General features: G+C 43.9%; 1 protein-coding gene across 1 annotated transcript; it reads right to left on the bottom strand.

Moving 5' to 3' along the window:
• Nucleotides 1–2,139: 2,139 nt before the first annotated feature.
• LOC108002091 (peritrophin-1-like) lies at nt 2,140–3,103 on the bottom strand. Its single transcript, XM_017063537.3, has 2 exons — nt 2,973–3,103; nt 2,140–2,656 (listed from the first exon to the last, which is right to left on the bottom strand). Exons 1-2 carry the CDS (start codon nt 2,977–2,979, stop codon nt 2,373–2,375), a joined length of 291 nt encoding a protein of 96 aa, XP_016919026.1. The 5' UTR covers nt 2,980–3,103; the 3' UTR covers nt 2,140–2,372.
• Between the last annotated feature and the right edge of the window lie 21,961 nt (nt 3,104–25,064).

The following is a 25,064-nucleotide window of genomic DNA, read 5'->3' as shown; positions in this document are numbered from 1 at the left end:
GGATAGTTTTCCGTGTGTTACTTTATCATCAGGTGGCCGAGTTTTTTCTTCGAATATTCGGATAACGCATAAATCAGTTCGTCCTGGAAGAGAGTGACACGCGAGCGGAGCACTCTCTCTCTCTCTGTTTCTCTCTGCAACGGCTATTAATCATAACGAGTCGGTCTTGCCAGGGGAGGGGAGTGTGTTTCCACGACCCTCGAGGACTGGCCCCCTCCCCCTCTCCCTCCTCCTCCCCAGTTGCTCGTTTATTTCGCGCGCGGAGACTTTACAATTCAATCTCTTCTCCGCGCCATCCATCGAACTCCGTTTCGTCCTTTTCATGAATAAGTCGAGCCGTTTCCGCGCGAGCGAAGCCGGGGAACGGGCACGCTCGATTCAACATTATCGATGCGATACGATTCGATTCGATTCGACTCGATTCGATTCGATCGCTGGAGGGAGGAAGGAAGGGGAGGAGAGGAACGATGAGGAACGGATGAAAGGGGGGAGGCTCACAAGGGGACTTTCGAATTCTCTCGGGGGGATTGGGCCGGTGTATCGTGTGCAAAACAGGAGACGAAGGATGGAGGAAAGTGAGTGAAAAGGAGACGCGGGTGTATAAGGAGAGATCTCATCAGAGACAGCCGACACTTAAATTCCCTATTTCGTTTGCTCGATACAGCCACGTTTGTCGCTTGCGTTCCTCGCCTTCGCTGCTCCTCCTCGGCCGGCTGCTTCTCACCGACTTTTCTCCGTCCTAGTTAACGTCGTATTCTCGATGTAAAGAAAAAAATAAGAAAGAAGGAAGGAAGGAAGGGGGAGAGAGAACGATCGAGAGAGGAAGCGAGAGTCGAGACTTCTTATCGGTACGAGTCAGCTCTACCAGTAGTTTCTTCCTCTTCGCCTTTTTCCCACCCTCGACGCGCACACTCCCTCGCACCGCCGATTTCTCGCCTCTCCACGTCCATCACCTCGACGAAATCAACCCCGACCCCCTTAAATCGTGGATGTTAATGGAACCTATTCTCGATCTCTCGTCATAAACCGAAACGAATCGTAGAAAGTGTCGAATTAGTATTTAAAAATCGACGCTTCGTCCATCCAACCTCGACGATTGTATTGGGACTGGAGAGAAGACACGCCTCGCCTTCTCGAGTTAAAATACTCGATTAAATTTCTTCCTTTTTATAGATACATTACCCAAATCGAAGAATCTTATTATTTTCAAAATTGCGAGCTCGCAAAGCGCGTCCCGTCGAAGCGAAAACACTTATTTCTCTAGAAAAAAGTAGAGCCAAGTTTCACCGGAAACCGATGCTTGTTTTTTTTTCTATTACGCGATATTATCGCGATATAACGTCACGTACGAGAGCGCCACACCTTCCCCCTCCCTCCCTCCATCCCCCAGTTATTATATCGCGTTTACATTTGCATTTCAACGACATGAGAAATGCTCTCGCGGGCGGCCCGGTTCATTTCAAATCCTTTCCACGTTGCCGCGCCTGCGCCCCTCTCGTTTCCCTTCCTCCTTTTCGTTCCTCGGATCTCTTCTTCTCGCCCCCTTCCCCTTCGCCGCCGCTTCCTTCCATTTCGCGCCCCCCCGTGCTAAAAACGTAACAAAGGAAATTCGAAAGGCACGATCGGGCAGTTAATTTATGCTGTCTGTCTTGAAGGTAGGGATACGTTCCGTCAAGCCGCTACTCGCGGCAGGAGGCGAGATCAAATTAATAGCCAGGCATTTTTTTCCAACTGCGAAAGGTGAAAGGGGGGAGGGCGAGTGGGAAAGGAAAAGAAGGGGGTAAAGGGGGAAGAAGAATACCGATTATAAAACGCTCAGATGGCGTGCGAAACGAAGGCGTTCGCGTTTCTTTTTTTTTTTTTTCTTCTTTTCCTTTTTCGAGAGAGAGAGACGCGCGAACTCAAGCTTGGCAAAGATTGGAGCTTTGTTGCGTGTCTTCGTCGGGACTCGTACATTTATTACACGGCTGATAATTCTCATAGCGGGTGAATTATCGTTTTTTATAAACTTAGATGCTTCTCCTTAGATTCTCCTGCCTAATTTTCCTGTCTTTCTTTTTTAATCGAGCTGATTTAAATTTAATTTTATATATATATAGATTATGGATCGCGCGTTCCTATCGAGAAGTAAAATCGAGGTTTTTATTAAAAGGTTAATAATTTATTTAAAATAAGCATTCGTATTATAATCGATACAGATATAGAGATTGGAAGAGTAATATTTTAATATTTTTATTTTATTCCGCTTCAGATTGCTCGATTCATTTCAGATGAAAACAATATAGATTAGATGGTATTTATATAATATTAATCGTTAATCAAGCGATATCGATGTTAGAGATTTCGGCATATCGACTTAGATATGTAAATAATTACAATCCGTCCAATGAATTTTCTTTCCTCGGACATTCCTTTTTCGGTTTGCATTTCACGCGCCATTTGTAGTCGCAAACTTGTTTCTTTTCGTCGAATTGAAGACCAGCGGGGCAATCCATAGGAATTGGTGGATCCGTGGTGCAGACGAAGAACGTGCTACAATTGCACGGGTGTACGATCATCGTGTTGTTCTCATTTAAATCTTCCGGGCACTGTGGTTTCAGATTTTGATCGGAGTTTACATAGACCATGAACAAAGCGATAAGAACGATGAAGAAGGCTGGAAACAGAACGAGTTGTTACTTTTTTTTTACGTTGAAATGCAAAGTAAAAATAGTTGTTCGCAAATTTAAATTTATTCGCAACAATCTAACGGTAGATGTGATTTAATCCGGTTAACGAATAAATAAATAGATCAAAGAAACGATAAATCCGTGTTACTTTAGCACACCGATGTGTAAAATCTCGATTTCTTTATTCTATCTTTTCCTTCATAATATTTAAAATACGAATATTCTTTGTTATCTCGAATTCTCTTAATCGCTTAAACGATACTGAAATGAACTCGATTTTTAAAAAAATTTTAAAAGCCTTACCTTTCATCTTGTATCCGTGAAGCAATACAAATGTTCAAACTCTGTGTCACCGTAGATATAACTGGTCAAATTTTAGATTCGCTTTATATACTCGATCGATCGATTATTTCTCATTATCTATACGCCGATCCTATTCTATTTTTCGGTTCGTTCGACTTTTTTTTTTTTTATCAACCACATCATTATGATAAATGCCATTAGAATTATTTATCGAGATCGTAGATAACAGAAATTCGCGATTAAATCTTTTCGAAAATAATTCGGTATTTCTCAATGGATTTTTCTACACGTTCCTTTAAATTACGTTTAACCTTCTATCGTTTTCTTTACCAACATTTTCTATTAACTTAATTATCATCTTTATATAAAAATAAACAATCAATTTTTACCGGCAACATTCCCCATCTCCTTGCCGATCAAGGATTAAATTTGCGGTAAATAATTAAAACAAAGAAAAAAACAAAGAAAATAACTTCGATAGAGTAGAGATCAGCGTGATGAAGGTAAGAAAATTTCAAAGAACGTTGTAGAAAGCGCGAATACTCTCGTAGAAAAGAAGAATATCGAAGATTAAGACGGTTTAACGAGATGGTCGCCATTAAGGAAGATTTATTCTCCATTTTTAAAACGGAGTTTAATTGCTCTGGAAAAACAAAAAAAAAAAAAAAAAAGAAAAATCTTTTCTCGATTTCCTCGGCCGAGGTCCGATCATCCCTTAAATTTTTAGATACCTGTAACACCGTGCATGGTACAGCACGGGGGCAACCAAGAGGGACGGAAAGAGACGGGGAAGAGAGCGGGAGAGGGAGAGAAGGAACTTTGGCTGACATTCGGACAATGGCGGCGTGGTGCTGTCGCGTTCGGTTCCTGGTTATGGCGGGTGCACAATGCCTATTGTCGAGCAACCCACCGTACAAACGTGTGTGCCAACGCTTCCACACAACGGGCCACTGCCGCTCCACCACCACTCCTCGTCCCTCTGTTTCTCCTTAACGGCCACGCACGCCGCCACCCCTTTTCCCATCACCCCTTTCACCCTTACGATTTTTTCGCAACTTCTCTTGCGTTTGGCAAGGGCAATAAGATCGCGCCGTTGGAAAAGGAGGAGGAGGAGGAGAAGGAGGAGGAGGGACGATATCGAGTCTCTTCTCTCTCTCTCTCTATCTATCTATCTATCTTTCTCGAAGGAAATGAGCCCCTCGCGCGGATCCAAGAACGATGCGCGTCGAATCTTGGATACGACGAGGAGTTGCAGGATTTTGCACGCGAAGGGAGATGGAGGGAAACCTTTTCGACGTTTTAAAAGGAGACTTTAATGCATTTTCGATCGGCGAGACGCGTGGCGAAATATTCATCCCGTTTTCGCGGGGTTGAACGCGTGCGACGCGAGTTTTCTCTGTCGAATGGAAATTAAAAGTTAACTCTTTACGCGTCGTTCTGAAGAAAAAAAAAAAAGGGAAATGATACGTATCTCGTTGAATGTACAGTTTAAATTTTTGAAATGGAGATTAGAAATTGGCTCCTCTTTTTTCTTTTGTTTTTTATTTGGCTTTTGGTCATTTTAAATTGTAAAAAAATAATATTATACTAGGAAAGATAAGATTATACGCGATGATATTGAATTTGTTTATTGGCGATTGTAATATTTTCTAGCAAGTGGCCAATATAATAGTAGTTTAATCGACAATGAACGGAACGTAAGAACGTAGAATCTAAATGAGGATAACGAAATACACGTGTAAGAAGATTAATTTCTCTGAATCTTATCGTTACGTCACTCGTCATCGATTACGGTTATTAAATTCACGATAAAAATCGAAACACAGTCGTTTATAGCCTTTTCTCGACACGTATTCAGACATAATACGCGACAAATCCAATGTTTCGATCTTAAAAAATTAACCAATCATCGCGAATATCGTCAAAGATTAAATAATTACAATTTGTTTTTGGCATTCGTAAATAACCTTTAATTTTAATCTTATTTCGCGTTAGAAGCTTAAAAGTTTAACGAAAATAATAAACGAAAATCGTTGATCGCGTAACATTGGAGATAAGATTATTGATGATTTCATCGTTGATAATATCATTATAGCTCGTAAAATTTTGACAAAAATATTTCTTCGATATCTATCTAAAATTTATCTATCTTAACGTTTAAAATCAATTTTTATACGCGTTTTATCCAAATTAAGCATATTTTCGAAATATAATATAAAATTATTTCGCAAATAATTATCTCGGTATTATGAAACGTATCGATAAAACAAAACGAAGAATGATTTTTATTTATTCGACGCGTTTGACGTTTTATTTATTATATAACGCCATTAATTTTTAGAACGACACGAGTGTTCTTTCCATTCTAATAGACAAAGGTTTATAAATACTGAATATTTGCTAATTGACAGGTCGTATAAAAATGTGTTGCCAACATTTATCATACTCTACACGACGTGAATGATGGACTTTTCATTCTAGTCACTCGATGTGTTTCAACGGCAGAAAATTTATATCTGGTGGTAAAAAATATTTCGCGATATTATCATAACATACTCTTAAACACATTTAACGATTAACACGAAAAAAAGAAATATAAACGCATAATAATTGATTTAATGCAAATTATCTTTTCGTGAACGAAAACGAAATTATTCGAACGACTCGAGAAATTTTCCGAAGAACAAAAAAAAAAAAAATAGCGAGAAGAAAAAAAAGAGATAACCTCTTCGAATTCTCAGCGGATCTCAATAATCTAAACACGTTTAACAATTAGCAAGAAAAATATATACAAGTATTTAATCTAAATTATTTTTCAACGAGCAACGAAATTACTCGAGCGAAGAGAAAACGAAAAAAGGGAAAAATAAGTAAAGGAAGGGAAGAAAAGGACAACTTTTTTTTCGAGTTCTCGCCGAAATACGAATAATACGGGTTTGAGAATTAAGGGGAGGAGGAGACGGTTTAACCTAAAGTTATCTTTGGGCAAGCAACGGAATTGGTTCGAAAGGAATCGACGAACCCGTTTTGGGAAGAGGGAAAGGAGTGGAAGAAAGTGGCAACTTGTTCGAGTTCCCGCCAGAAACTCTCAGTAGGATTTGAAATTCGAATTTAATCACACTTTATTGTTGGGAAGCACGCGAGGAATCCTTGATCGCGGGGAATCGCGCGTCGTATCCCATCGCCGTAACGAGATGTACCGAGTAAACGAGAAAAGAATTCGGTTCGTTACGCGGTGAGAGACGGGATTCCCTCTAACCACCCTCTCCCCGCTTATCGCGATGCCCATAATTTGGATTCAATCATTTGCAAATGTCGATCTCCTTCGACCGTTAGAGCAGATTGTTCCCAACGACGCGGAAATTGGGTTCACTCGGGGAAATGAGACATTCCGATTCTCTCTCTTTCTTTCTCTCTTCTCCTTCCCTGATTCACTCGTCGAGACAGGAATCAATCGCAGCGAACTCTTGCGCGTGTAGGAAAAGAGAAATTTTGAGATGCGATTATTCCAACGATCTAATCGCGTATTCAAAAAAAAAAGGGAAAGAAAAAATATTACAGAACGATTTCTAACGAGAGAGACAATCGAGGAGGGTCTCGAGCAACATTTCGGGCGCAACGTTAACGTTAATATCTGGATTTTGCTCGCCGATTCGTACAGCGAAGGGGAACGGGAGAGAAAAGAGCGTGGCACCCACGCTCGCCATATTGGCATACACGCCGCCTGCATTTTACGGCCGTATTCAGCGATTTTGCATATCGAACACCCCTGCCTCTGTATGCGTGTATATATATATATATATATCCGCGTGAATCGCGGAGTAAAGAAAGAGAGAACACGAGAAACCGAGAGAAAAAGAGAGAGAAAGATCGAGCGTGATCCACGAGGCGAGGCTAAAGATGGCAAAAGAAGAAAAAGAAGAAGAAGAGGGAAGAGGAAGATGGAGGAAGAGGACGGAAAAAGGGACACGCCGTCGTTGTGATTTCTAGAGCGAAAGACGGAACTACATATCCAAGCCCCATTCACCTTTTCCACATCGATTCGCGTATATATATGTATATATATATATATAGGGGAATCGCAGACCTCCTTGAGAGCTCAATTTATCGCGAAACGGGGTGAGCCACCGGCGGGCTCACAAAGCGAGCCGGTGCATGGAACGCGTACCGATCTCCTCCTCCTCCTCCCCTCTCTTTCTCCCTTCGAGCAAATTGTCATAATTGAATAACCAGCGAGATAAGCGTCGCTTTGACCGCTCTGCTCTCCCCCCTCTCCCTGCAACTCTGCTCCCGCCTTCATACGGGCCGATCCATTTAACCCTCGAGTGTCTCGAGTCCACTTGATACGCGATCTCCCTCCTCCATTCATTGTATTTCCAGGCCCTGCGTCCCGTGCTCGCTTTCATTTCCGCGGAATCACCCGGTTAATCAATTTGCAACGTTGCCTCCCCCTCCGCCGTTCCATCCGCCTTTTTCTCCCCCTCTCTCTCTCTCTCTATTTTCTTTCCACCTCCACCCCCTCTGATCGAGCCCACACCACCCGCTGATCGAGTTCGGTTCCGTTAACGAGCGTATCTTGAAGCGCCGCGAGCGATTCGTGCGGAGGGGAGGGGGAGGGATAGTTGAAGAGTTCGCAACGAGATTAGCGTCGTCGTGCGCGCTTTGTTCTTCGAGATAGCGTATCGACGCGAGCCGCGTTCCTTTTTTTCCTCTCTTTTTTTTTTTTCCCCCTCAACCCGATGGCCTGCTCGGCTAACAGGCCATCGAGCAACCGAAATTGACCTCGCTTTTGTGATTCGTTCGCTCCACGAGAGATTCCAGACTCGTGGTTGTAACTCGTTGTTGTTGCCTCGTGGTTGGTTTTCGTGGCGGTGCAATTATGGTGTAGCGTGGTTTAGTTAGCCGATATCACAGGGGGATCCGAGGGTCGGTTAATCAAGCGTCGAATCGATGAAATATTGGGATACAACGAACGAAAATTCCAACGCATATTTCTTCCGAATTTTCTTCGATATTCTTCTTTTTTTCTTTCTTTGTTTCTTGGAATCTTAGAGTATAAAAATTGGAACGGGTATGTGGAGTTTCCCGAAATCGAAGGTCCAATTTATAGGTTTTACATTAAATCGTCGTAATCAGGGACAATGGTCGCTGATACGATTCCGTTGAAAGGCAGGGAACAAGAATCAACCGAAATATCTGACGGAAATATCTGAAGGGAGAGGAGTTGGAGTTGGAATAAAACGGAGAAGTGGAAGAGGAGGTGCGGATATCGAGGGTTGCTTTAACGGCCTTTTGTTTGGTTAACTGCATTGCTTCCACGACTCGCCGTGGTAATTGCCACAATGCGGGGCGAGGAATCGAAAAAGAAAAAAAGAAAGAGAACAGCGAAACCGGGAAATCAGGGAAAATGGTTAAATCGAACGACAAGTCGATCCCTAATTTTCCTCTCGAGACGCATTCCTTTGATTGTACTCTTCTCTCCTCTTCCCCTTTTACTTTAAATACGAGGACGCCTCCGTAAAATCGTGAAATCGATCTTTATTTCTCCGCGATATTCCCGATTGCATAACGTTCAAATAAGTGTCTCGTAAAAAGCGTCCCTTCCCTTATTATCCCTTCGTACACTTTGCGGAAAATTGCGGATGAGTACGTTGTCATTCGAGGCACGATCGAGCCTCGCGAAAATTTGGATTGACCCTCCTGGCGTGGAACACCAATTCTTGGCTTTGCGGCTGGGGGAGAAAGAGAACGGGGGACGGTAAAAATATCTGACCGCAGTGGCGTAACATCTCTCGGCGGCAATCTCATATTTATGAACAGCCTTTGTGACTCCACGGGATTCCATTCGAGTAATACAAAGTACCCTCGGTACCGTTGCGAACCATAACTTGGGAGAAAAATAGGGGACAAATCGAAAACGTACGATCGGATGGATATATATATATATTTATGGATAAAAAGATTCGTATCATCTTTGTATAATTCGAGAAATCGAAGAAAATTATTATTATTATTATTTGTCGATAGAATCGAATATCGAACTGTAGCATGGCTACAAGTATCTCGAACTATCTATACCGACAAATTCGAGTTTTTATTGAATAATTAAAAACGTCAGTGGCAGATCTGCTCCCTCTTACGATCTCGAGTGGGGAAGAGGTCCCTCTTGAAATTTGCATTCGCTGCTTCAACGATGGGAGTTTCGGTGAAATATGGGGTTTTATTATTTTCGAGACACTTCACCCTGTTAAACGGGGGCGGGCAGGATAGAAATAAGCAGAAGAAAATGATAGGCCGAATCGATAGTTTCCGTACGATTTTCTTTTTTTCCCTTTAGAATATTAAAATTATTACTCAATCGCTATAAATTATTATTATTGTTATTATCCTGCGAATACCGTTTGAATTTTCTCGCTCCCTGGAGAGAGCGGGTTTAAAATTCCTCGCACGGGAGCGAGATGGAAAGAAAGAAACGGTATCCACCAATATGCCAGATATTGGCTGACCAGTGCAGAAGATACTACTGGCAATGTACCGCTTGTGCAGACGATATAAAGTAGGGACCTGATAAAGCGGCACATCGGCGACGTGACGTTTATCACACGTGTTCCACGTGTCGACACTGCGTTTTCAAACATATTTTACGACCCGACGACGAAACGGGCAACGAAAGAACGGACGAAAGAAGAAAGGAAGAAGAAAGAAAGAAAAAAAAGGAGAGAAGAGACTCGGCGCTTTTTTCGTTAATTAATAGGAAGGAGATATTTCATCGATTGATCGCGCGAGGGGAAAATATATTGCGGGTTTTTGTTGCAGTCGTTCCTTCCAAGGAATGTCGACGAATGTCCACGGATGATGCAACGCGGATATTCGGTGTGGCATTTCAGCAATGTCCAACAAACGTACGTGCGTTTTAAAGAGCGTCGGAGGAATAGTCGCCGGAGGAGGCTCTGTACGCCGTGTTCGCTATGAATTTTTCATTTCGAGATGTCGACCTGTTTGAAATCTTGACGCATATTCAACGTTTCGAGAGCCTGCACGAGATACGTTTATCAATTGTTACTCGTACCGTGTACCATCTATAAAATTCCCGCCTCTCTTTTCAACCTGCTTTCTCACTCAATCCCTCTAATACTTTGCTCTAAGCAAAAATCTATTCTTCTTCAACGCAGAATCCCTCTGATGATGCTCGATAATTTGATATTTCCTACGAGAAAAAAAGAAGAGAAAAATATATACATATATATATATATATATATACGTTACAACTGTATTCAATTACGTTTCTCGTTTCATCTCGGCAATCGCGCAACCATTGTGGGTAGAGCGAACGAGAAAGGGAATTTTTAACGAGGGAAATTTCATGCGTCCAACCGAAATATTATTAAAAAATTCAATTCATCGTGGGCCGACGTAGACAACGCGGTACGTATATACGCGGTACGTAAGCCTGGACCTCTTTGAAACGAGAAACCGCGTCAATGCGATTTAACATGTATATCCGCAAACAGCAGTAGGGATGGGACAGGGGTGAGTCTATGCCCCTCTAATGCAACGCGTGTATACGTACATACATACATAATGCATGCACACAGAGGGAGAGGCGAAGCTCGAAGGATCAACCCGACTCGAAATTTCTTCGGCCTCTGACTCGTGAATATTAAGGACGTTCCGGCGAGCAACGTCAACTCGCCGGTATTTACTCGATTTTCAAGGCCAGTTTGCGAATTACTCTCGCGTCTTGCCCTTCTCGGTCACTTGGCAAATTTCACCGTCGTCGTAGCCGCCGTCACCCGCCGCTAATCATCACCATCGCGCACTCCACGACAAAGTTTCAAAGAGAAATGAACTATTCATTGCGGTCGACCCTTGCGCCCTGCGCCCCCTCTCTCTCGCCACCCAGCAGAGGCACGGCTCGACTCCTTTGTCGCTTTCCCTCTTTATCCCACGCTCGTTAATTCCGTCGTGTTTCACTTTTCTCCTTTCTCCTTTCTCCATATATACTCGAGGGTATCGAAGAAGGTAACGCTGGGGTGGCGTCGGTGGCAGGGGCGGTATCGTGGCTGTTGCTCCTATTACCGCATCCCTCCGCGACGCTAAATAATTCCATTTAATTACTCGCCCTTCGCCCTTGGCGCGCGCCAATGGCCACCGGGATATTATTTATCGCGCTTTCTCTCCGCTCCGGAAGAGGAGCAGCGGCGGTAACTCGGCTCCTTCGTCGCGCCCTTTAACCCTTTCCGCTCTTCCATAGGAGGGGGTGGTTTAACGGGGTTCAAAAGCACCTCTTTCGCCGCGAGTACGTCCATCCGTTGGTTCGTTGATTCTATCTTGCGTGTCTCTCTTCGAAACGGACGGAAGGAAGCGGGAATTCCTCTTCCTCGAGCGTGTTTGTCCTTCGTTGTCGAATTAGTTTTGTTTCGTTTCCCGTCGTCGAGAACGTTTTCGTAATTTTTCGGGAGAAACAGAACGTCACGTAGCCACCATGTTCGATACAATATCGTCCGTCCCGTTCACGCTTGCTCCGGATCCGTTTCATACGTCAAACGCACGGATGCCAATACGCGCGAACCCCTTTGCAACCGGTTCCACGATCGAAATGCAACAGTTGGAGAAACATGGTTTCCTCTTCGAGAACGTTGCGCGCCAAGTTGACGGATAATTGGACGGGTGAATCCTCCTGTTCCAGGCAGCAATGAAACCAGGGGATTCTTTGCTACGTGGATTCGGTACACACGCGTTTCGAAACCCTTTAAATAAACTTTCGATATTTCAGGGGGAGAGGAAGGGCGGTTAACGGTCCAACGCAACAGGAATTCAACGGAGGCGTAGGTGGCGAGGTGAGGCTAAGAAAGCGTTAAGCGAGGGTCATTTCCGATCCTTGGAAGCATGGTTCCGCCGATACGACCAGTCCAGGATGCGATGCACGATCGCTCTTAATGGCGGGGAAGGGGAGGAGGGTGGCGTAGAAAGTTTGCTGCTTCCAAGAGTCGTCGAGCGAGCAGCTCCCTTAATCGGGCTTAAGGCGTGCAAGCCCGCCTCCTTCTATTTACATTAATTCCCAATAATCGGACAACAGCATCCGTCCTAGGTGCGGGTCCACCTTATGAAACGATCTCCTGAAATCGTTTAACCTCGTTGCAACACGCGATAGCGACGACACCTACGAGCTCCCAACACCTGAGAAGGGCGAGTTTCTCCATTTGCATCGAGGATGACCTATTTCCATAATGTTTTCCGCCGTTTCTAACCGGTTATAACCGATGTGTTGCAGCGAATTTTCGAAATTGCCCGTCCTACGTTCCACGTGTATTAAGCAGAGATTACAGAGGTTAGAGACACTCTCGCATTCCCTCTCTCTGAATTCCGTCTTCTTCCTTTTTATTACCCTTCCTCGCCCTCTAGCTTGTAAAATTATGGGTTATACGTTACGATTATACGAAGCTGGAGCTAAGATGGAGCTAAGATGGGTTGAAGAGTTGGTCGAGGTAGATTCGAGAGATTCGATCTACGTTGTTCGAAACAAGTACGTACGAGTTCTTATTAGATGTGCAAAGGTGTTCTTTCGCACGGCATATTGAAATTGTTGCATAGGAGTGGAAACTGTCTGGAAGAGCGATTCTTCTTAAGAAGAAAACATCGCTCTTAATCCAGAATGACGGTATAAAGTGTCGATATAATATAAAAATTAGACAGTAACTAAATTTATGAATGTTATTTTCTAATTAAGATAATTTTTTTCTTCTTCCAATTCTTTGAAATATTCTTATACATGCATACGTACATTCAACAGTTTGAATAATAAAAGTAAGGACATTCTATGGATAATCGTTATATCCAAACGATTAATAACAGAAAATATTTCAGCTTCCAATCTTAGACGATTAATTCCATTAACTCTCGTCGGAGAGCTCGACGTCGAATCGAAAGGATAACCGATCCAAGTCCTCGCCCCTTGTGCCCTTTCCACCACGTTTAAAGATCCAACAATTTCTTCTTTCGCGATACTCGCAATTGGCGAAACACGCGCGCGCCACAAAGGAAACCGTACCGAAGGAACTTGCCGGCCCAACCCAAAACGAAACTTCGCTTCGATGAAATATTTTCACGTCCAGTTATCGGACAATCGTGCAACGAATGTGAGAGAGAGAGATAGATAGATAGATAGAGCGGGAAAGAGAGAGAGAGAAGGGCACAAAGCACGGATGGAAATCGATCGACATTCGATATTCCTTTGATCTAACCATTTACCCTCCCTCCAAATTCCCCCATCCCCCTCCTCCCCCGCCCCAAACGGTGGTCGGCCTCGTTTAACCGATCGCCGCCCACTTTGCCCGGAGACTTGCCGGAGTCTCTGCTTGGCCGAAATTCGTCGTCGCCTATTTTCGTCCGCGCGCCGAGCGGGGGAGGAGGAGAAATACAATGAAATGAGCGAATAACTAGATTCTCACGCGCAACGGAACAATAATAGGGAGGGGAGAATTTTTCACGGGCCCGTGGGCAAAATAATTTTGGCAACAGATGCGTCGCGCCGCGTTTTCCGAGCCACCCGACCAAGAATAACCGGGCAGGAAAAGGGGCGGCAGGCTGTTCGCCCACAGCGGGGCCGGCACAATGCGGTGTCGCGTTTCCTCCAACTTTCCCTCGTTCGATATTTAATTCCGTTGGAGTATCAACGCTTCTCAAGAGATATTCCGAGGAATAATTGTGCCGACTCGTGTCGCGCACAGTCGACAGTTTTTGCAGGCGAATCGACGAAACGTTTCTCCCTCGCTCGCTTCGTTGAATGCTTTCGAGATGCAAGAGAAGCACCGAAGGACGGCTATCTTTCGTAAGAAGAAAGAGAAGATTCTTCTTCCCGTTCTTTTGTTTTTAAACGATGCGGAGAGGGAAGGGAGCATAAAATTCGTACGGTTGTATGTAACGTAAACGTGGATACGCGTGTCAAAGGCGGGTGCGAAACGATAGATTTTCGGGAAGAGTGTCTCGACGTTACATTTCGCGTGTAACGAAACGTTGAGTGACAAACTGCTTTTGATTTTTATCGCCCCGAACCAAGTGTCGCGTCGAGGGAGGGGAACGATCTCCCTTTTTATCGCGCAAGAAACAATTTTCTTCCGCCCCTCCCACCTTCCCCCCCGTATCCTCGCGCTATCTCGTCGAATTGGAATCTTGTCGACGACGGATAAACGATTTTCGCGCGTTATAAACGTCAATCGCGTATCGATAAGGGGGAAACACGTTTTATCCGCCGACCGAATAAAAAAAGAAAAAGATCAGCCGAAAATAAACAATTCCACAATTGAGATCGTAGTGACGTTTAAACTAAGAAACTTGAAAGTAAGAGGCAAGGGTAGGAGAATGATAATCGTTAATGGACACGTTCAAGTATAACGCTAAAAGATATTGAGAGAGAGAAAGAATCCTCTCGGATTCGGCGCCCTGGAAAACGATCGTTCCCCTCGTCCGGGCGGAAAAATAATTCAATGAACCGGGTCGAGTACGTGGGAACGAGTAAATGCGAGGGTGGGAGAAGCCACCCTCCTCCTCTGGTCCGTTTCCAAATGAATACCTGATGCCTATTGCCCCGTGGCCACCGTTCTTGTATCGAAGAACCGAGAAACCGTTCGACCCTTCGATCGTCTCGAGGGCGAGAAAGCGAGAGAGAGAGAGAGAGAAACATGAACTCGAGCTGGAACGGCGGGAAAAGAAGGGAGGGTAGGGGGGCGCAACTTAGAAATAACAAGGCCGAATGACAAGAAAACAGTGGAAGAAGGGAAGAAGACTCGTTTCGTTCCTCCCTGGAAGACTGGAGGTGTAAAGGAAGAAGGAGGGAGGGGGTGTAAAGATAAGGGCGTTACGTGAGCGACTCATTAAGGGATGCAAATTAACCAGAGGCAACGATGCCGGTGCCTAGCTCCCTTGAAACTTCGCCTCTGAGCACCCTACACCGCCTACACCACCTCCCCCTCCCCCTACCCAGCCGCCGTAAGTACAACGTGCTTCGAATCGCCGTTCGAGTATGTGCCACGTATACCGGCCGCGTGTCCGGTGTTACTTTTATGAGCGAAGAATAATATCACGGTGGCCGCGGTTAAAGCTGTGCAGATTTGCATAAACCGGCAGGGAGAAAGGATAAACCGGCGCCCCTGTCCGTCTGATATCCCAAGTCGAAGGAAGGCGAAGCGATCCTCCTCTTTCTCTCTCCTCCCGTTCGTAGCATCGGCTCGGATCATCTTCGTAGAAAATGTAACGGTGATCGAGCGAATTAGACGGAAATATTCTCGTTGCAACGCCTCTCTCGGCATTTTCGCATAGCGAAACGTTTCGGGTGATCGACCAAAGGTCCCTTAATGCCTTTCCTTCGGATAACGCGTGAAACCTCTGCGATGAGGTAATTCTATAAACGAGATGTGAATCGAATATCGAAAAGAAAAAATTTGATATTTTGAAATTCGGTAATTTGAGGTGGATGTTTAGATGTAAGAAGATGTAAACGATATCATGTTTCCTTTGGATAACATACGAAACCTTTGCGACGAGGATCCGAGATACGAAGCGAGCTGTGGGGAAAAAAGTGAAAATTCGATTGTTTTAAACGATTTAATTCTAGATGGATGTTCGAATGTAATAGGATAAACGATATCACGCGGTTGTTTATCAGATTTCAGCTAATTCAGCGAAAGCTTTTTTGCCCAAAAGGTTTACTTCGGCCAAGGCAATTCTGAGACTTCGAAGGTCTCCTTTGTAAACGGCTGTCCAGCTGCCCTATGATTTATACTAGCTTTTAGTCGGTGCCCTCGCAAAAAGCTACCCTCGGGTAGAAATATGTCCCTGGACAGAGGCGAACTTTTCGCGATACGTCGAGAAGCGAAGAATATTAAATTGGCGAAATTTCACCGGGCGAGAAGAGATATTCGAAAATTTTCGAATCACTTGGACGTGATTTGAAAAATTTGGAGAGTAATCGAGGACGATGGCGAGTGGAAAATTTTGAAAGATGGCGATCGATCGATACCGCACCGTTCCCCCGGCCAATAGAATCGGGCGGCGGGGGGAGGGGGATCTCTAAATGCTGGCAAATCGGCCCTTGGAAGGGATCCTAATCAAGAAGGAATGCATTCAGTGTTGGTAGGCAGATACGAACTGATGGGGAGCAACGTTCCACAGCTTCCACTAGGCGTTCTTAGGGAGTATTAGTGACCACTCTAGAGATCACCCTGGGGCTTACCCCACGAATTTCCGCCCTGAACTACCCAGTTCATTCGCCCTATTCCCACCTCTCGTCGTTAATTCATCCCTGCTAGATTGACTGAGGATACAGGGAATTCGACAACTTAAGCCCTTGTACGACTGCATAAAGCAAAGTTAACGCGTTACTCTCCGCGTATCTGTCCCTCCTTCCTTGCATTCCTCAATTTAAAACGTCCGCTTAGATTTAAAAAAATTGTGGATCCGTCTAATAGTTTTTTCTATATATATACAGATAGTCAACGATTGCGATACCTCTTCCTTTCGCCTCTCGAGATTCCTTTGTATCCCTGAAATGTATCCCTAAAAGTCTGCAAAATATAACGCGCGATTCGAAAATCGATGTTGAACGAAAATCCTTGTTCGCAGAGAGCTTGTTGATTGAAATTCTTCTCAACGGAGATACGTGAACCTTGGAAATTTTATGCGATCGTAAATTAAAGCGAATTTCCGACTTTTCGTCGGATAACCGCATAATTTCCGTAATGTTATACCGAAATTTTCCTTCTAATACACTTTTCCTTCGTATACACGCGTATATACGTATATATGTATATTTCTATACGTATAGAAAAGGGAACGAGGAGCGTAAAGGGAGAAAGAGACAGGGTAGAAAGAAAGTATTATACGAGAGGGAGTTGGTGGAGGGGGGGAGAAACAGGGACGGAAGAAAAGGGGTCTGAAGGGGGTCGTAGCTACCAGCACCGTCACCGCATCTCCCGCGCGTCCTAATTAGAGAAATTTAAATTCATAGCCACCCCATGCCGCTCAACTTACCCCTGCCTCGCCCTCCCGTACCCTCCGCCAACCCGCCGTCAGCTTTTCGTCCGCACGCCGCTTTCACCTTCTCTCCACCGTGCCTCCGTCTTTTTCCACTTTTCACCTCCCCCCTTTCCTTTCGCCCTCCGCCCATTCTTTCTCCCCGACGACCGTCTTTCCGGCTTTTATCCCGCGTCCAAGCCCGAAGCGCGACGCACATTCCTTAACTAAAGCAATTACGAATCGCCTCCCTCGTGACTCGGCCGACTTACGCCAAAAGATAACGTCATTTTCCATCAGCCTTCTTTAGCAGCCCGCTATAACCCTTCCTAGAGAAAGCTTTCACGGATCCAACCGCGCCAGACCCGAACGATGAAACCTTCTCCTCGTTACAAAATGATTAATAGGGGGTAATATGTACGAGTGACGAAGCTCCGTTCCAGAGGAAAAATCTTTCGTATAAATCTTTCCAGATATTCCAACAGTGATTTTCGATCCAACGCGGTATAAAATTCGATAATTATTTCTCGGGAATAGATATCTCTTGAGAGAATCCATTGAAAAATCTTTGCTCTAGTTATCGAAATTTAGTTATTTTCGAAGGTAGATACTTTTTGGAAATGTTCGAGAGTAATTTTCGACGCTGTATCGAGGTAAAATTCGATGAATAATTCGAGAATAAACATCTCTCGCAACGATCCATTCGAAATCTTTGATAATTATTCTCTTGGGAGTAGATATCTTTTGGGAATTAATCCGTTCGAGAGTAATTTTCGTTATGTAAAATTCATTTACTCTCGAGAATGGACATCTTTTGCGATAATCCAATGGCAAAATTTTTTACGGTTATTCTTTTGTTCGAGAATAACTTTCAACTCGATGCTATATAAAATTCAGTTACTCTCGACATCTCTTGCGATAATCCAATGGCAAAATTTTTGACAGTTATTCTCGAGAGTAGATATCTTTTGTTCGAGAATAACTTTCGACTCAACGCTACGTATAAAATTCAGTAGTTATTCTCGAAAATAGACATCTTTTGCGATAACTCATTCGAGGACAAAATCTTTGATAGTTACTCTCAAGAATAAAGATTAAAACACTCACATTCACAACGTACGGATAAATAATTTTCGATCCAAGGCAAAAGTTCGCAAAATTCTTTGCTAATTCTCGAGAATAGATACCTTTTGGAAATGTTCGTTCTAATAATTCTAATAATTTTCGATTCAACGCGATATCGAGATAAATCTTGGCTAAATTCGCAATTTACTCTCGAGAGTAGATACGTTTCGCGAGTGTCTATTGATGGAATTTTCGATCGAGCTCATTGTCCATTAAAGGAAGGTAACTCACCAGCGCTTCGTCCTCCTCCCATATTAGAGAGTTGAACGAACGAAACGTTGGGAATGCTCGGCCCATGATGGACGATAAGATAGGTGGTGTGTATACACGGCGCATGGTTATACAGCCGGGGAAAGAAACGTTTAAGTTTGGTAAAGCAATAATTCAGACAGCTCCTGATTCTACTTACCATTACATTTTCCTCGCGCTTCTACGCGCACAATTTTACTCTTTATAGCCCGGCCGTCACAAGTTGCCAGCGAGCGGACAAGATAAATAGTGAGCAAGACAAATAGTTCAACTTTTAAAATCAAATACATATTTCATCGTATATGAAATCCTCTTCGCGAAACGCTACGTTATTATAGCATACCGATTTTTCTTCCCTCCATCGAATCCTCGCTCGCTTCGCGCGAAAAATTTAATTAATTAAAAATTAAATTTTACTCATTTACGTTTCGATCAGATTAGATCCAATAATCTTTCTAACTAACTCGAACGAACGTTTTATAATACAATATCGAATGTTATATTCCCACCGCAAATCCTTCGCGTGTACGTGCGTTTACATTTTTATACACATACATATTTACACACGTGTGTACGCGCGTGCGTGGCCATAATATCCGTGGCCATAATGCCGTGGCAGCCGCAAAAGCCTGGCCGCCGAAGTAACTCAAGCAAGAGGTGGCTCGCGTTCGCCGTAGTTGACACCACCTGACTCAGATTTGTTGCTTCTCACGTTCTAACCGAAATTTATTTGATGCCGGCTCGCGTGGTGGGTTAATTAACGCTTCCTGGAAAGAGAGACGAGAAAGGAGGGGGGAGAGAGAGCGAAACCGCGGATGAGAAGGAGAGGAATGGAGAAGAAACGAGAAGGAAATAGCCATATAGTTCGAGATTGGGCGAAGAAAGGAGAGGGAAGTGTTCCTCCGGCAAAGAATCAGGGACGAAAAGGCGAAATTTCTCTCTTTCGTATTACAAACGCGATAAGTGGTATACGTGTGATCAGCCGTTATCGAAGCTACGCATATTTGGATGTTTTCGTTTGTTTCAGTTTAAACGTTTTTCTTTAATCGCGATCTAATTAACGATTTCTCGTCAGCTTCGATGGTGCGAGTTCGAACGTATCGATCGTGGAGGGATGGCAAAAGATGAAAAAACATCTGGATAAATTAAAGGGATCCGCTTTCGTCGTTATCCGTCCGGATGACCGACCTGGGTGAGTCGTAAGGGTAAGTGAGGAATTTTCAGGGAGTTTCCAGCGGCCATTAGCGAGCCGAAGTCGACGATTCGAAGAAAGTTGCCGCGGTGCATACATTAAGCCGTGGTCGGCTCTGTGTATGTGTGTGTGAATCTTAATTCTTTCTTTGTTATCTCTTTCCACTAATTCACGAGAATCAGTGGCGAGGGACAGGGAAAGAGTCTGGAAAGAGGAAAAAAAGAGAGAAAAGAAGAGGGCTAAAGCCAACGTCCTTCCTTCGTCTTCTTTGTCCCCAAAGATTAAAGGCTTAAAAAACGTTCGCACCCGTATTTCCAAGCTTCGCAACTCGACGAGTTCGATATTTTCCACGAACGATTTTTCGATAATCGAGCCATCCAACTTTCGAAAATTTTTTTTGATTAAAATCTCGAAAGAATTATCGTTCCGGACTAACCGACTGTTTGAAAAAAAATCTGGAACAAAGGGCGGAAGAGGAAAGGATGTTAATAAACGGCCGATTATTCGCGAAAGCATTCGCGGCGAATAATCGGCCGATAAATTTAGAGTTTCCCGGTATATTAATTAGAAGCGTGAAAATTGGTATTGGGATATATAGGTATCGTCGATTTCGTATCCAATTAAAGACTAAACTACAACCGAATTCATAAAAATGCGGTAATTAAAAGTATTGATTATCGAAGGGTGACCGATGCGAGCAAGCTCTCGATACTACGGCCAGTGGGAGCAGGTTGCCCCGTACACCTGTTCATTAGGTAATGAACTTATTAAATCAGAGTGGCGCGGCGCAGTAAAAAAAAAAAAGAAAAAAGAAAGAAAGAAAAAAAATACCTATCCTACCTATCCTCGCGACCTTCGACCTCCTCCTCCTCTTCCTCCGCCATTTCTTCAATTACCGCGGCGAAAGGAATTAAAACGTTATTGGATACGGTGGATAGTTTATCGGCCGCGCAATAATACTTTCTAGCGCAACTATTGAAAATACCGCCACCGATTAATAACACATATATATCTGTATATACAGCGAAATAAAAAAGAGCAAGTAGAAATACGCTTTACGAACGATGGACAAATTGTGCCGATCGAAATTGTGATGGTTGAAAGAATAAAAAGAAAAAGAGAATTTTAATCGGATGACGTTGACTCGAGAAGAGGCGCGACACCGGTGTGCTACCGATCCTCTTCCCACCTCGTAAAACTAAATCATTTCGAACTTACGGCCGAGCTTACTCGGACCCTCGTCGTATTATCACGTCTCCCTTAACCGGTATCTCGGAGAGGGACGGTATGGGACAAGTTTTCAGAAGAGCTAACTGAAACGCTCGAAACGTTTCAGCGGAGGGTCTACGCCCACCCTCGACGCCGTATAACCCGCATAACCGAATTAACACCGGTGGAAACCTTGGTGCAGGTTTACCTCGCTACAGTTTAATCCTTCGTTCGGCGCAGGCAGCGTCCACGAGGCGGCGATGCTGGTCCTTTGGCCGATTCCCCCCTCCGAAACTCCCCTGCGACGTTAAAATTTAAGAACCCGCCCGCATTAAAATCACCGAAACCCCCTCTCCCTTCCCCCTCTCTTACGTTCTCCGCGGGAAAGGAGGGGACGTCGAGGGGAGGCAGAGTGTATAAAGGGTGTCGCAAAGTGACTCGAATTGCCGCACAACCGACTTTACGAGACTTTAGCTATTGCTAATATCAGAAACGTAAGGGTCGCTCTTCTCTCTCTCTCTCCCTCTCTCTCTGACTATCTCTCTCTCTTGCTGAGAGAGTCGATACGATCTAGCGATGGGATCGAGTTCGACGCGAGTATCAAATCCAACTTTCTCTTTACCTTGTACGATTTTTTACTTGTAAATATTTGAATTGAACGAGTTCAAAATTGATATTACTATTATTTTGATTCTTCGAGCATCATCGGATCGTCGACTAGGAAATGAAATATCATTATTGGTTCGTTGAGTTTTTCTCTTTTTTCCTTGTTCTTGTATAAAATTAAGGTAACTGATTCAAGTTGTTCCGTGCGGATTCGAAAATAAAATTTCAAATTTTTAGCAATAGTCATTTTGGTTTCGATGCGTTACGCTCGCAATACGCTCAATTCCGTCGCTAGAGGATCTTACCCTTCTCTTCCATCCCCCATTGGAGGGGAAGGGAACTCGAACATCTCTCGGAGAATCTCTCCGCGACATTTTTAGTGGCCATCAAAAACCAACGGTGGCTTAATTATGAGAGCGGAAGCGGAAATTCTCGTGCACTCCTGTCACCAGGTTGGCCGCACACGAAGACACCAGACTCGCCCATTTCGCTCCATCGTCGTTTCGCCGGAGATTCTCGATAGTCCTCTCGAAACTCTGCCGTACGAACGCCTCGAGGAATCTTTTGTCAGTTTCTGTTTTTCTCCCCGCCCCCTTCCCCCCTCGAAATGGAGAAGAAGAGGGCGGCTACGTACAATGGGATCTTTTTCGTAACACGGAATAACCGTGGAAAGACAGTAACGTCGCAACTTTTGTTTCCGCGTGGCGAAAATAGATGAATCGTGAATTCACGTTTCGTAAAAAAATTGTTGGATAAAACGAAATGGGATACAATGCGCGATCGAAATATCGAACAACCACCTGGGAAAGAGATTTTTTTCATTTTTCACCAACTAAGACTTGGAAGACTTCTTCTTTTTAAAAACGGTTTAAAAAAAAAGAACACGACGTCATTTTTAAATCACAAACAACATAAATATTCTCTCAATCCCGAGTTTTCCGCTGGCGCAGATTAGGAAAAGATAAAAATTTGTATGAAAAGGTAGAGTGATTAAAGTAATCTACGAGGTGGAGCTTTAAAATACCGTGTTCTTTCAACGTCGTTTGCATTCGTTTGCTTCTGAAAGAGAAATGCAGAAATTATAAAACATTTCCATACTTTAGTTTCAACTACGAGCCTCGAGAGGATATATCTTGTCCCGTTCAAGATTCTCGAACTTTTCCCAATGGTCGTTACGAAAAAAAGTTAGAGCGACGAGGCAAGGATCGTTAGAATGCGTTACGAATATTATAAATAAATTTTTCAGATGTGTTTCCAAATCTCGTTGCAAAATTGCAACGATAGATACACTTTATTCATTATTAATTTATTCATTAATCGTACGAATCGCTCTACGGACTCGAGTCTACATACGGGTATCGGGTGGTGGTATTGAACATTCAAAATAAAGGTACGAGTGAAAGTTTCAGAGATCGCGATCCCCCCATTTTTCCAATCTTTCCAACCTTTTAATAACCGCGCGTGTTCAACCATTTCCTACCATCGTTCCATCGATTCGACCCATAAACAATCGATAACACGATTGCAAACTTCTGGCCAACTAGTTGGCGCCGATGCGAACGCGTTCCGAGTTTGCTCCTCGTACATTTTGTCCAGTTGAGCAGTTACCCTCTGTAGAGCTTGTACAACAGGTTGGGCGCACAAATCACCGCGCATTGCAGCGAGAACGTTTCTTACCTTTCTTACCTTCTTCGATCCCTCCCTCCAGCAGCGTTATTTTATAATTCGTATTTGAAATCTTCGCCGGCTTTGTACACGCCGTTCCAAGTTGGCCAAGTGACGGCAGTTTGGCAGAGAGACGGGAAACTTTATCGACTTTTTCGCCTCGTCGCGAGAGAAGGGAAACGCGGGAAAATTTCAACTTTCACGAATCGCGATAAGAGAAGGAGGGGGAGGGGGATAAGGAGGGAAGGAAGGAAGGAAGGAAGGTGCGAAGGGTGAAAAACATGGGCGTAGCTGCGCGTGCATATTGCGGAGAAAATAGCTTAGTTTCGCCGTGGGACCGAAATTAGATTTCGTTCGAGAACACGTTCCAAATGTTCGCTCTCCGACCTTCTTTCCTTTATCTGTCGCGCGCCACCTCCCTCCACAAATCCTCTCCTTCATCTTCCTCCTTCACCTGCCATTCTCCTTCCATTCCATATATATATATATATACATACACACGCACATACACCTCTCTCCTCTCCTTTCCCACCTTTTCTTCCAATTCGTCCTCCTCCTCGTGCCGGGATTCCCGTTTCCCCCGGGACACTCGACGACGTCGCGACGCTCCTCCACATTCCGCGGTACTATGCATATTTCACCGATTTTTATGGAATTCCTTCTCCAGACCCCTCCTACGCCCCGCCATTTCTCGCGCTCCCTCTCGCACTCGGCCATCTCCTCGTCTCTCCCTCGTCTCTCCCTCGTCTCTCCCTCGTCATTCGTTGTTACGCTTAGGCGTGTACACTTGGGTAGTCGTAGTCGTAGTCGTCGTAGCCGTCCCTCTCACCCACCCCTTGGGGAGCTGGATTTTCTACGGAGATTTTCCGATTAACCCCGTTGAACTGTCGATCGATCAAGCGGAACAATATTCCGGCCGACGTCTATGAATTCCCCGCGAAATCTTCCAGGAGGATTGTACCACCATTTGCCGAAGGAGAGAGAGGGGTGGTGGCTAAATAGGGCGAGAATAGGGCGAGAGACTTCTCGGATCTCTTTTTTAAAGAGAGAGGAGCCGATTAAAAAGAATTGGCGCGAAAGATATCTCGGCATTTTGATATAGCGTACGAAAACGATTTTACATGGAAAAATCGCATTGTATCGCAAAGGAAGTGATCTTGACGGATAATAGAAATATCGTGTTTATAATTTAAAACGGAGATTGTTTTTCTCGATTAAATGGATAAAGAGCATATGGAAGATGGCAAGATGGAAAAGTTATGGTTGGATATTCGTGACGGCGATGTATTATCGTTGGCCGGTGTCACTTGTGACGGGTTATCCGGCAATAAATTAATTATGCAAATGAAATAGTGTATCGCTAATTCGATATCAACTTAATGAGAAATTGTATACGCGTCAATTTAAAGTTGTCACATTCTTAAATTCCTAATATTTCTCAATTATCCAGTTAATTGCAATGTCACCTGGCAAGTGACATTTACAGCTACCATCAGCTTTAGAGCCTTCTAATAGAGATTCAGTAACGCGAAACGATCACATTAATGACTATCTAAATCACGCGTTGCGCGTAACAGTCATATGCAAATTGACGCATAATGCGCGTCGCATCACGCGATTACGTTTAGATATAACGCATCGTTTGTCGTTATATGCGTGTGGATGGCTACGAAATAAAAGAATTACGCGGATCGTTCTCCTTTCGTTTGAAAAATTTTCTTGGGAAAGGTCAAGTATTCTGTTTTCAGTAAACGTTCTTCCTTTACCTTTCTCCACTTACCGTTGGAACGAGCTGCATTCTCCAGTGATACAATAGTACGTTTAACTTTTATCCCAAAAGTTCAAAAGTCACTTCTGAAAGTTTAAAATTTAAAATGCGAAATAATAAGGGATATAAAAATGAAGGAAAATAACATTTTAATACTTTATTATTTATTATTTTATTATCGATCGGACATAGCCGTGTTTTCGATCATCCTTTTGAAACATCAGTTGCGTAGATACTTACGTTAGAACGTGTACAGCGTAAGAAGATA

This window comes from Apis cerana, linkage group LG1 (assembly GCF_029169275.1).
Source record: "Apis cerana isolate GH-2021 linkage group LG1, AcerK_1.0, whole genome shotgun sequence".
NCBI classification, from domain to species: domain Eukaryota; kingdom Metazoa; phylum Arthropoda; class Insecta; order Hymenoptera; family Apidae; genus Apis; species Apis cerana.
The sequence above is the reverse complement of the archived record's forward strand: the minus strand, read 5'-3'. Positions and strand labels throughout refer to the sequence as shown.